The sequence below is a fragment of the Colius striatus genome, chromosome 1, assembly GCF_028858725.1.
Source record: "Colius striatus isolate bColStr4 chromosome 1, bColStr4.1.hap1, whole genome shotgun sequence".
Taxonomy (NCBI): Eukaryota; Metazoa; Chordata; class Aves; order Coliiformes; family Coliidae; genus Colius; species Colius striatus.
Genome location: NC_084759.1, coordinates 146,465,700 through 146,478,889, shown reverse-complemented (window position 1 = coordinate 146,478,889; position 13,190 = coordinate 146,465,700). Strand labels below are relative to the sequence as shown.

Genomic DNA, 13,190 nt, shown 5'->3' with positions numbered 1-13,190 from the left:
TCCCATCATAGATGCAAACTGAACTTCAAAGAAAGGGACTCCAAAGTCATTCAGAGCTGTAACAAGGAGAGGCAAAGGCCAGTTAACAAGAGACTGTCTTTAAGTACATCTGGTTTCAGAACATCACAACAGCACAGTAACTGACATAAACAGCCTGACTAGTCATGTTGGAAAATTCAAGTGTAAATTAAGGACAGATAACCTGAAGTGATTATGCACTACATATGAATCGTTGACGCATTGACAGAAATTCACTGTCCCCACACGATCAGCTTACCACGTCCACAGTAAGGCTGCCCAGGGACAAACTCTACAGCATTCACCCAGTCTTCATCACCTACTCCAGCAGCTGCCAAGTCTACATCTTCATCTTCAATCTCAGTAATAATTTCTTCAACGGTTTCAGGGAGTGGTATGAAGTCTGAAGATACTGAGGGATACATTTTTTCATCTGGATTCATATCAAGATTCATATCAGCCAGTTCCTCCTCTTTCAGTGGCTTGGTATGCTCATATCTGAAAAGTTAAAACATATCATGTCAACTCTTCACAAAAATGTATCTCCGTAAAGCAGTCCAAGGGACTTGAAATTAACTGGTTAAGATGTAAATACCCTACTTTGAAGGAGGACTTAGAAATAGCTTGGAAGAGAAAGTTACTGGCGACTCTATACAGAGATGTGCTTCCACTTGTATAATCTGTCAGCATTGCTTAGGGAAACAGAAGGTACACCATGATTTTGGAGGAAATGGAGCAGCATGTACAATTCTTACTTAACTTACACTGAATGAACTTAAATTACATCCAAAACTAGTCATGTAACTATTATGCATGTGCAGCATTACTGAATGAGATTAATTACTTGATTCAGCTTCAAAAAGAGAAGAATCAGGGCAGATGCTGCTGTCTTCAACTGCCTCATGGGAAGCCACAGGAAAGAGCTTTCTCAGAGGTGCAGAAACAGGATGACAGTTAGTAGACAGAAGTCCAAAGTGGGATGTTACAGTTGGATAATGAAAAAAAAAATCAAAAATCACTGTAAGAGTAGTCAAACACTGGAATGGGTGTCCAGAGAAGCAGCACAATCTTAATCCTCACAGATATCAAAAACTGACTGGATAATGCTTTGGGCAACCTGACCTAAGTTGGCTCTTTCTTCAGCACAGCTACAGAAGTCCTCACCAACATAATTTTTTTTTCCCCCCTCTATCTGAGCATCTTGCCTCATTCACACTTAATTTAATCTTAGTAGTTATTTCTAACGCCTCTTTCAACTTACTGTGGAAAATGATGCTCCCAACACTTTGATCCCTACCTCCCACAACCAACAAGAAAGTGACTTTTCCCTCAAAAATCTGTCCTCCTGCAACTAGCAGACTACATGAACAAATAAATTACAGATGTACCTTTGAAGTCTTAGATATTTGCCAACTAAATGCAAGGACAAAGGGTGGGAATTTTTGGAGATCATATAAAACTTTTAAACAACTGTAATTCATTTACCTTGTGTCAGATTGAAAACAACAAAGTGTCATAGCTCTGGCACATTAAAGAGATGCTCCCAACCAAATGGTAGCTTTGGAATCCTAAGGAAGCTATGAATCACAAATTTAAAAGTGAAGCCCTCACACTTCTACACTAGTGGTCTCCAAAGTGGTATGCATACACTCGAGGGGGGTGTGCAAGCCAATCCACTGGGGTGCAGTAAGAAAATGGTACAACTTCTTGTTGGTTTGTTGGGGGTAATGGGGGAGGTGTTTAATCTCCTTAAAAAAAAAAAAAAAAAAAAGTTTTACTAATATTTAACACAGATTGATGTAAGTGTCCTCACTCAGTCCATATATCAGAGGGTCTCACAAACTGTGTGCATGAGGTGGCCTGAAGGAGGAGCAGGAGTTCCACCACGCAGCAGGCCTGACTAATGGCACTCACTTGTTCTTTCACTTTGAACTCCTGCAACACTTTGCAGTTTGCTTGTGCCAAATAACATGGATTGACAGATTACATTATCTTGTTTTCTCTAAACTAACCCTGGCAAAATGAACAAGTGGCTTAAAAAGATTCCTTCAAATAAACCGTGGACTGAAGATAATACTGATACTGTGAGCAAAAGCAAACAAGAAAATGTCAGAGCTAACACTTCTACTATGAGCTCTTCATCAATCACAAGACAATACCAATCTAATCTGATTTGACAAGAACTCAGAGGAAAAGAAAAAACTGAAATTACCAGGAAGACTATTTGACTATTCAGAATATGAAGACAAACTTCTATTTTTTTTTTTCCACAGATGTTTCAAAGTCAAGCAATACTCAATCCAGTACTTCACAAAATATTTTAGAAGCCTCTTTTGAGGCTTCTTACCTAACAGTGAAAGATAACAAGCCATATACCATTAGATCATTTGTTCTTCCTGCTGTGGTAATAACAACTGAAATAATACATGGAAAACAATATGGTGATAAAGTAAAACAAAGTCCTTTGTCAACAAATACTGTTGGGAAGTGCATGAAAAACTGCCAAAGATTTTAGGAAACAAGTATTCAGATAAATTTTTAAGTGTGGGAAGTTTGCTGTACAGCTACATGAAAATACAGATGTCTCTAGTATGTCTCCACTTATGATATATGTTAGATTCTATTTCAATAATGAAATACACAAGAGCTACTTTTTGTGAGTTCCCAAAGAAAAGACGTACCGGAAGAGATATATCCTCAACAAATGACTTAAAGACAAGATCTACCAGAGAAGATGTATTCTCAACAGACTTCTTTAATAAAAACAATATTTTATGGAAAACTGTGCAAGTGTAACCACTGATGGAGCCACTGCTTTGACTAGAATAGCAAAAAAAAAAAAAAAAAGATATTCCAGAGTAAGGTTACAGAGATAGCACCATACCAGAATTCTCTGCATCATTCACAGGTGAGACATTGTAGCAAAGATGGAGCCAGAAGCACAAGAAGTACTACAGGGTGTCATCAGTATAGTTACTTTTATAAACAAGACCTTGAAACAATCTCATCTTTACAACACTTTGTTATGAGATGACGAGTGACCCAGAGAGTCTTTGTACCAGATAGAGCTTTGCCAGTTATCTAGCGGTAAAGTGCTTAAAAGTTGTCAAAGATGAGTTACAAAACTTTTCTTTCATTAGACAAGCGTTACAAATTTGCTGGCCTATTCCTCAACAGGTCAACAGTATGTTACCTAGTAGATACCTTAAAAAAAAAAAAAAAAAAAGCTGCTCTACCTGTCCCTTCAAGGTAAAACCAACATTTTAAAACCAAGTAATTGCTTTTTGAAAGAAACTTGTGGTATTGGAAACGTTTTGGAAAAAGCTGTTCTGAAAACATTTGCAACATCAGTGGCGTTTTGTTGCAAAAAAAACAAATGTAAGTGTGACAACTATAAAACACTCTTACCTTACATACTTGAAAAATCTTGCAAACAGATTCTCTAATATGTTTTAAAAACTTCCAAACAGTGACTTTGGGTGGGTTTTGGACCCTTTGTTAATAACAGAAAAATGCAACAATTTCCAATCAGTCTGCGAAAAGGAGACTGGAGACAAGGAAGATGGAAATGTACTAGATAAATTAACAAAAATCTTTATGTAATTGGTGTATGGGACTGAAAACTGAGTATCACACATTAGTAAGCATAGCCAACAGAAAAATTCTTCCTTTTGGATCTATGTGGAAGATCTTTTTCTGCTATGACAGCCATTAAATCCAAGTATTGAAATAAATCAAACTTAGAAGGAGACCTTCAAAATTGCTGTATTAAAAAAGGTCCAACTAAATAATGAAGCATATTCAAATCAACATTATTGTCAGTAAAACCTATTACTAATAATGCTTTTAGTGAGTAAAATTTGTCTTGGACAATAAAATATTGTTTACTTCATCTTAATTACATCCTTTTAAAAATTCTGACTTTTGTGTATGTTTTATAATGGACATAAAATATTAGTACAGTTGTATATACATAATCCATAAAGAAATATATTGGGGGTTCTCAAATTTTTCACCACTGGGGGGTGTGATCAGAAGTTTGATGATCACTGATCTACACGATCAAGAAAGCAATGTTGGCAGATAGAATGCTATAGACAGGCTCAGTCTTGTTATCTTTCTTGTACATAGTAACCATATACTAAACACAAAGCTAACTATTAACTACCACGTGAAGTCTTGATGCAAATATTTAATCATGCACAAGAGTTGCAAAAAGACAGAATGTAAACTCCCGATAAATGTTAATATACTGAACTTAAGATGATGCAAACATCCCTAAGCCTTTGTGAAGCTTTGCCACTCTAGGAAAGCATCCATTTTCTTTTTTCCACACTTTTTTTCCCCTTCCTTTTTCCTCTCCAGTCATTCTATGTTTTCATAACACAGGGCCATTTTGTACAGGCAGTATTTTAGAACCTACATGACCACACTCCACTTACTCTTCCCAAATGGCAGTTCTAAGCATCAGAGTAGCAACTCCTGAGAGGCACATACAACTGGAAAAAGAAGTTCTTACCTGTTCAGGCTTTTATGATCATTTACCAAATGTAACTCAGTCCCGTATGTTCAGCTAGTTTGAATGCAGTCTCAGATTTCAATTAATTCACATACTCATGAATAAATAAACAAGCCCTCGTACCTTGACAATTAGTACTTCTATGAAAACCAGTTTTCTTCTTGCCTTGCCTTTGCTGTATTTCCACAGCAAAGTAAACAACGCAGTATTAAGCAAGAGAAGGCAGTTTGTGAAAACAAGTTAATTTTATAAATTTCTGCAGCTGCAATGAAAGATGAAAACACGTGAAAGTGTACTGCCTTTGTGTGAGCTCTCTACTCAAAGACCGAGAGTGAAATTACTCCCCAATGGGACAGCCAACAGCATTTCTGTACCTGCAACGATCTCCATAAGCACAGCATCCTCGCTGGTAGTACCTGCACACCATGGCAGACTGACCAGTGGAGAGGTCATGGGAGTAGCGACAGTTGTCTCCTTCCTTGCAGACTCCGTGCATGAAATATCTGTAAGAGAGTAGATTACTGTGAATGAAGAAGTACTAAAGTTGTATTCTATAAATCAAGCTGTGCTGAATTAAGAACACCACTATTGACTCATGAGACCACGTCCCAGTATAAAAATACAAACAAGAAAAATGAAGCTTTAGCTATTCCAGTGAACCTCATTGCACACGTCAGGACCTAACATAGAATCATAAAGTAGTAGGGGTTGGAAGGGACCTTTAGAGATCACCTAGTCCAAACCCCTGCCAAAACAGGTCCATCTAGATCAGGTCATACAGAAACACAACCAGGAAGGTCTTAAACATCTCCAGAGAAAGAGACTCCATATGCTCCCTGGGCAGCCTGTGCCAGGGCTCTCTCACCCTCACAGTAAAATAGTTTTTCCTTATGTTTAAATGGAACTTTTTATGTTCCAGCTTCTTTTCATTAACCCTTGTTCTGTCACTGGAAACGCCTGAAAAGGCTTGAAAAGCAGATTTTATCCTGGGCTGTGACATAGACGAAAGTGTCTCAGGCAAAGCAGATGGGAATAAAAATTTAGTTGCAGCTCCTGTCTTCTGAGACCAACAAAAACCTTACGAGAAGCCCATCGAGTTAAAAAATCCAAATCAGCTTCTTGAGGTCTTAAATATATTTTGAATTTGTAAATAACTCAATCATAAGCAATCTTTCTTTCCAAGACACCAAAATATGTGATTGATAATTACCTCTGACAAAATATACACATTAACTTTTGCCACGGGAGTCAAACGATTAGTAGAAGTACCCTGCTTCAATACTGTACACTTTGTCTTGAAAGAATAGAGCAGTTTCAAAGCTTTTGAGGGTAGTGTACTAAATTTTAGCATGTCAAATGACTTAAGTTTAATCGAGCATCTCAAACCCAGCTATTTAAGAAAACTGAACAGTGAATTTCCATTTTGTTTAAATTTTAAGCTAGAAGACAAGAGCTTCTTTAAAGCACTGTAACTATTCAGACTCAATAAGCCCACATTAAAACCACATTTGAAAATACCCATTTTTGTACATCTTTCCCAATGAGCATAGAAACACCAGCCAAGAAAAAAAATAATTAAAACCAAACACAAAATCCAACAACCATGTAAGAACTGAATCTATCAACTCATTTAGCAACACTTCCATTTAGAAGGAGAAGCCTCAGCCACCAAGTAAGCTGCAAACTCTGAACTCATTGGAAATATCAAGCCCTGGTAATCAAGAAAAATTATTAGCATTTAGGTCTCAAATTCTTCACTTGTCTATAAATCACCACTGGAGTTAAGACTGAGAAGCAGATTCTACCCTTCCAAACCTATCTTGCTGCTGAAAGGGGCACTTCTGCCCTTGTCCTGTTAGTTAGATAGTTACAACCATCCTAGATGAGGATGGTTCTTCACAACACAGCACATTCAATATGATATTCTAACACTCAAAAGGTGACAAGTTGTTGAACTTCATGAACTTCTGCACAGGTGCTTAGCTTGCTATATTTTTAGGAAGATAGATAAAGTGAGATCTATTAAAACCTGAGGTGAGTCTTAAGAGAGCTGATAAACCCTCCATGTACAAAACCAGTGGTGTATTCAAGTATATTCAAGGTACTAACAATAAAAAAAAAGAAAAGAACCTGAAGTGGTTTTATAAACCACCAGCTAACACTTGCCATCAGGCTGCAATTCCCAGTCAAAACAATCCCCTGTATATCGTAGCCCCATAGCAAGAAATGTGGTCCTACATAAAAATAAGTGGTGCAAGACCAAGATGACGCTCTGTAGGATATTCTCTTCAGAGATATTCTCTTTACCCTGTACAGGTTTGCCAGGTGGCTGCACAGATATGCCAGTACACACCAGGAATAGTGCTGACAAAAAAAGAACACCCCAAAACCTCAAACCAAAAAAAACATCACAGTCCACAAACAGCACTATCCACTGGGAACACAAAAAGGCAAAAATTCCCCCACAAAAAAACCACCTCCCACTCATACACCAATGCAAGCCACCTACCTACCAACTCATCTCAAAGCAACAAGAAACCCAACACAAAAAAACCCAACAACCCACAACCTTACGGAACTAGATTATAACTGGTATTTCTGCTATCTGTTTAAGAAATGGGAGTCAATACCAATAAGATTTAAAAAAAAACATTTAAAAAATCAGATTGTTAAACATTTGTTCTTGTTAACAACTTATCTCCACCCCTTGCTTATTTCCACACCACATGGCCACCCCCATATTCTGGGGCATGCAATTTCAAAGCCACCTGCTGACTCACATCAGGAAATGTAATCAGGCTTTCCCACCACTTGTTAAGACAGAAGAAACAGAGCTACAAGTCTCTCCTCCTTTCCCAGCTCACATTAGAAAATCCTCTGCAAATACAATTTTGTATCATTCTGAAAGTAGTCATGATTTGTTACATCAAAATAGTAGATTAGGAAGGGGGAAAAAAACCCCACCCAAACTTGAAACATTCACAAGCTCAATTTAATCCTCACATCACTTTGAGGCCTGCAAACTCTACACAACAAACTCAGCACCATTTGAAAAAGAAGGCTGGGGTGGAAGGAGAGAAAAATGCGTTTCTCTAACAAGAATTACTCTCTTCCTCCCTTGACAAGTGGTAAGTTTAGGTTTTATTTATTTTAAGGTCATCAAGAATTTAACATTTTACGTATGAAATTGCTGTGTTTGACTAAAAGATGCTTTATTAATTTCAAAAAATAATCAGAGTGCATTATTTTCTGTGAAATGTAACAAAACTTCCATGGGCAAGTATCTTTACACATACAGAGTATTCAATTTAGCTGTAACTTTACACAACAGCAATACCAGGCTCTTGCTTCTGCTTATAGGAAGAAACAATTCTTAAACATAAGTTATCCACCTCACTCAGCGACATGGAGAAGTACATTTGTGTTCTGTCAAGTACCCAGAGAATACACATCACTTCATCTGAAAAAGTAAAGCTGGATTCAAGACAACGATATAACTGGATTTTCTCTTGAGTGTCTATGATGTTGCAATACAGAAAGTACCTTTTCTTGCTGCAATCCTCTCCACCTTCCTTACTGACATAAACCCAGAACAATTTGGTAAGGCTGTGGGGGGAACCAGACCCAGTGAGGTCTGACTCAGTGAGGCCCGAACCCCGCTCATCTCCCCATTTCGGTTCATGGCAGGACTGTACAAAACATGAGGGATAGCAACACACTAAACAACCCCACAGTAGTAACAATTGCCTGCACTGGTATTTTATCACTGGAAAAACATGTCAACTCATGTCTAGTTATAGATGCCTTGCTCAAAGTAGCACATTCTGATTTTCACGGCATAATCAAATAAAGGTCACAGAGATAAGGCTTTGAATGACAATTTTTGGAAACAGAAAAAAACTTGCCTAAGACAATAAAACAAATCACGTCTCCAACTCCCTAGAACTCCAACCACTGGAGAGAAGTCAGATATTAAGAGTGCTAAAATTAATTTGTTAGAATACTTGCAATTTTCAAGTTTATCCAGGTTCCAATGACCTTGACTTACATCATGCTTTGAGGTGTAATAGTCTACCAAAGATTTGTTTTACACTGCTAGAATAACATTACTTTTATTACTTGCCACAAGCTAGAGAAAAAGAATTTGCAATGCCTTCCTCAAAAAGACAGTGTCATGTAAAACACATACAACTGCATTCTAAAATCCTGAACCCATACTAGCTTCTTTCAGGTGCCTCCTTCTCTACATTGTCTTTACCCCTGTAATCCTATTAGTGAAATCAATAGCCAGTACTTCTTTCCATAGCTTCTAAAGCTTGACGTGGGTTTGCTTATTCAGGCGTGGCCTGTTCTTTACTTCAGGTCCACTTAATTCTGCTTTCAGGTAACCCCATTTTGTTTATTCAACTACTGGTAACGCTGATTTAGAATGTCACACCTGACAACAGATCTCCTTCAAAAACTTGAGACAGTGCCATGACTGGCAGATGGGGAACTTCAGGGTAACAGCCAACTGCAGTCAGTAGCTTCTTTAGGTGTCACAGAGAGTGAGAATTCCCAGGGAAGAGATCACCAGGCATGCTGTTCTGGCATGGCATGTGGGCATTCAGCCATGTGAGTGGCTGATGAAATTCCACATGAGCTAGTAACCTCAAGAAGAGAAATTAACACGTAATACCATTTATCTCCTTGTCCCTTCCTCTCCATAACCTCCTTCAGCAAGAAGAGAGCAGCTAAAAAGGGTCAATACAACCAGGCAGAGTGAAGATGTTCATGCTCCACACCCTATGCTAGTGCTGCGCTACCAATGACATCCCCCCCAATTCAGTCTTCACATTAAGATACAAACATCTGACCTAGGTTTTCAGAAAGAACAGCAAAGATATAAACATGTAAACAACTCTCAAAACACAGCAGTTAGTTGCTATGGATTTTATTTATGTTCAGTTATTAAACAAACAAGTGAAACCTAATCTATTTACATGAACTTGATGCCCTTAACTATTATCCCATGACGTCTAGAAAAAACAAATATATGGAGCTTACAGTGTCAAGTCTTTGGAAAAAGATGTTGGTTATACTACTGCTCAATAAAACCACATAGCCACCTGAAACTGGAAGAACACAGAAACTTTGTAAGGATAGCTACTCTTGTTTTCCCTCCAAGCATATAAATAAAAAATATCACAAAATATTAAACTAAAGCTTGTTATGAATTAGTTTTATTTCCCCGTGGTTTATTCCAGATTAAAACATTAGAAATTATTACACACCACAAAAGCCTTGAAAACTCCTAAACCATAGAAGCAAAGAAAGAAAATAATTTGTCATCATCTCTTAAGGAACTCGATGTATTCCTGTTTTTCAGCCCAAAACTGCTAAAGTGAAGCAGAAGAGTAACATCTGCAAAATTAAATGCCCAGGAGAAATCAGTCTTTCACCTTAGTCACTGGTCTTTCACTCTGAGACATCAATTATCCAACCCAAGAACATGACACTGGCATAATAAACTCATTAGTAAAACCATTTAGGATATCAGGTATTCAGAGGAGCAGCAAGAACTTATTCTGCCAATTCTAAAAGCTGCAGTTCTGACAAAACAGCAGTACTCCTTCACCAGCCATGAAGCGCTACATCCTTATACCAAGGAGACTATTGTCTCCCAGAAATTCCTCAGGCAGCATTTACGCATATGACGATCCAAGTAAATGAAGCCTATAAACAGAACCGTTCAGCACTGCTGCTCAAAACGAAAAATGCTCTACCTACTACACTAAATATATTTTTTAAATGTCTCTAGATTCAGCCCCTTCATTTCACAGCTAAGTCCTCAAGCTCACTTAAGGACATGGTTTAGTGGTGGATGTGGCTTTCATAGGACAGTAGTTGGCCTCAAGTACCTTAAAGGTCTCTTCCTTCCTAAATGATTCAGTGATTCTGTGAAATATGTTTCCTTGAATATGAACACATTTTATTGAAACCAAACTTAGAAAACCAAGATTCTTATCACACATTCCCAGAAGCTCAAGTCAGAATTGCTAATTCCGCTTTCAGATCTGCAGAAAATTATATGGCCTACAACTCAAATGGCCCAGTAAAAATAATCAAGCAAGCAAGCAATGAAATAACTAGGAGGATCAGTCAAAAAGAACAAAGAATGGAAGGGTTCATTATGCCCAAAGCTGAGATCTCATTGTTGTTTAAGCTCACATTAAAGCACATTAACCATTACAAAAGTGTAGCTTTAACTTCCCACTAGTCCCGAGTCTTTGTAAATAAATATATTTATCAGACAGACTGATTGCACATCCATTAGACTCACTGCACCACAGGGCACCAATGAACTCAACCGCTTCTGTACTACTGCAGTCACTGTCTTCAATACACTGATTTATTTTGGCTGTTCCCCAAGAACACATACATATATATATATCTCTCTCACCAATCCATTTTGCCTAATTGAGCCTGTCAATCCTCAGAAATGATGAGGCAATCTATAATAGAGGGAGCACTAACCTATCCCCTGGCAGCCCACTTAAAAGCTGAGCTCAGCATCACTCCCAGTCATTTCCTCATCACTGGCCTCCCTTTAACTACCATGCATCAAATATTAACCCGGTTATTCATGGGCAAAAGTCTTTGTATGCAACAGTACTCAGAGAGAGCTGAGAAACAGCTCGTTAACAGTGCATTAACCAAAATAAACAGTGACCAATAGTTAACAGGAATGCTTTTAATACTTCGAAGCATATTCAACAGCCCAAGAGAGAGAATGAAAAGAGCAAGCTCCCTGTGAAATGCAAGCAACAGTTCTCACCACTGCTATTTCAATCGGTAACTGGCATAAAAGGAGAAATACTGAAGAAGATCATAGAATCACAGAATGGTAGGGGTTGGAAGGGATCTGTACAGATGATCTAGCCTAATCCCCCCTGCTAAAGCAGGTCTACCTACATCAGGTCACACAGGAAGACGTCCAGGTGGGTTTTGAAAAGCTCCAGAGAAGGAGACTCCACACCCTCCCTGGGCAGCCTGTGCTGGAGCTCCCTCACCTGAACAGTAAATACTTTTTCCTTACGTTTAAATGGAACCTTTTCTGTTCCAGCTTCAGATACAGACCTCACCTCAGGATCTACGGCCTTGCTGCTAGAGGGACGTTCCTTTTTTGCCTCCGAGTGATATGCAATGTATTTTGCCAGACACATGTTCAGGGTAAATGCGCTCTTCAGTTTTTATTATTTAATAAAATAATATTTATAAAAACATTTGAGAGACATTCTTTGACGCTAATCTTGGATTCCCTGTTGTTTTCACAGAAACCGACTAATAGATTTCTAATAGATTTCTATTTCTAACCGACTAATAGATTCATAAAGCTGATTTATATTCTTTTCAGCCTGCAACCAGACCAGCAACGTGAGTTTAAAAATAGTCCATCTGGCAAGCTTCACAATGGCTAGAATGACTTGCATAATCTCTTATATGAGATTTATCAGAAGCACGGTTTAAAGGAAAATACGAATGGGAAGTGACGCAGCATACTGAACCTTCGTGTAGCACAAGCAGCTGCACTCCCCATATTTTACAGCCGGTAATGAGTTTCTCCCATTACTGGATTTAGTAATTAATTATTATTGCATCTAGCCAGCCTTAAAATCGTTCCCATTTTTTAAGTTTTGATTCCAAGGGACAAACCCTTTTGCACTTCCGGCTTCCATAGCACTTTCTGGAACGCGGTTACAGGACTCCGACGCTCCAGTCGCCTTCCCCCCCGATCACTGCGGGCATATTTTACACAATAAACTCCGGCCCACGGCTCCTCATACGGAGCCAGCAACGCTTCCAAGCCCGCCGGCGTGGCAAGGGGCCGATAACCACACGCCATGTGCAGAGGGAACACCCTTCCATCAGGCAAGGGCAGAAGAAAGGCGCCGCCCGCGCCGCCCCCCGGGGCCGGCTCCGGGAGACTAGGCCCAGAGCGCGCTCCACGCCAGCCGGTACTTCCGGCGAGGCCGAGGCTCCGCCGCCGCCGCTGCACTACATCCCCCAGCAACCCCGCCGCGGCGGCCGGGTTCCGCTCGGAGCCGCCGCAGGGCGCGGCCCGGCCCAGCCCGGCGCGGCCCGGCCGGCTGCGCAATTTGCCGCAGGCCTCCCTCAGGGCGCCGGGCGGGGCGGGCCGGGCCAGGCCGGGCCGGGGGAGGCGCTGCGGCCCCGCGCCGCGCGTACGTGACCGTAGGGGGAGGGGAGGCGGCGCGGCGCCGAGGGACAGGACCGCAGGGTGGTCGGGGAAAGGAAAGACGGCGCGGCCGCGGGGTAACGGGAGAATGGCGGCCGCGAGGAAGGGCGGCCCCGGCCGCCCTCCGCCCCAACCGCGGGCAACGCGTACCTGCAAGTGACCTGCTTAGTCCAGCCGCCTCCTCCCGGCCCCATGACGGGCGGCGGCACGACCGCGAAGTCGAAGTCAGCGGCCGTCGCTCCCGCGGCCGCCGCGACGGCGGACGTTCCCAGGGCCGCCGCGGCGCCCGCCGTTGTTCCCAGAGCCACCGCCTCCGCCATTACTGTTTATCCCACACAGCGGCAGCACCGGATCTTCCGGGAGCACATCCTTCCGGCCGGCCGGGGGACGGGCGGCGGCGGCTGGCGGCGCGGCACC

General features: G+C 40.7%; 1 protein-coding gene across 3 annotated transcripts in view; it reads right to left on the bottom strand.

Annotated features, from left to right (window-relative positions):
- Positions 1-13,190, bottom strand: part of MKRN1 (makorin ring finger protein 1) — a 21,988-nt gene extending 8,798 nt beyond the window's left edge. For 2 of the 3 annotated variants that reach the window (XM_062011008.1, XM_062011015.1), the window contains exons 1-3: positions 12,924-13,189; positions 4,912-5,040; positions 278-516 (exon numbers count right to left, since the gene is read on the bottom strand). In XM_062011008.1, the coding sequence (XP_061866992.1) occupies positions 278-516; positions 4,912-5,040; positions 12,924-13,093 (538 nt within the window). In that variant the 5' untranslated portion in view covers positions 13,094-13,189. Of the gene's footprint in view, positions 1-277; positions 517-4,911; positions 5,041-12,923 lie in introns of all 3 variants that reach the window. The other variant, XM_062011024.1, reaches the window with a different exon arrangement.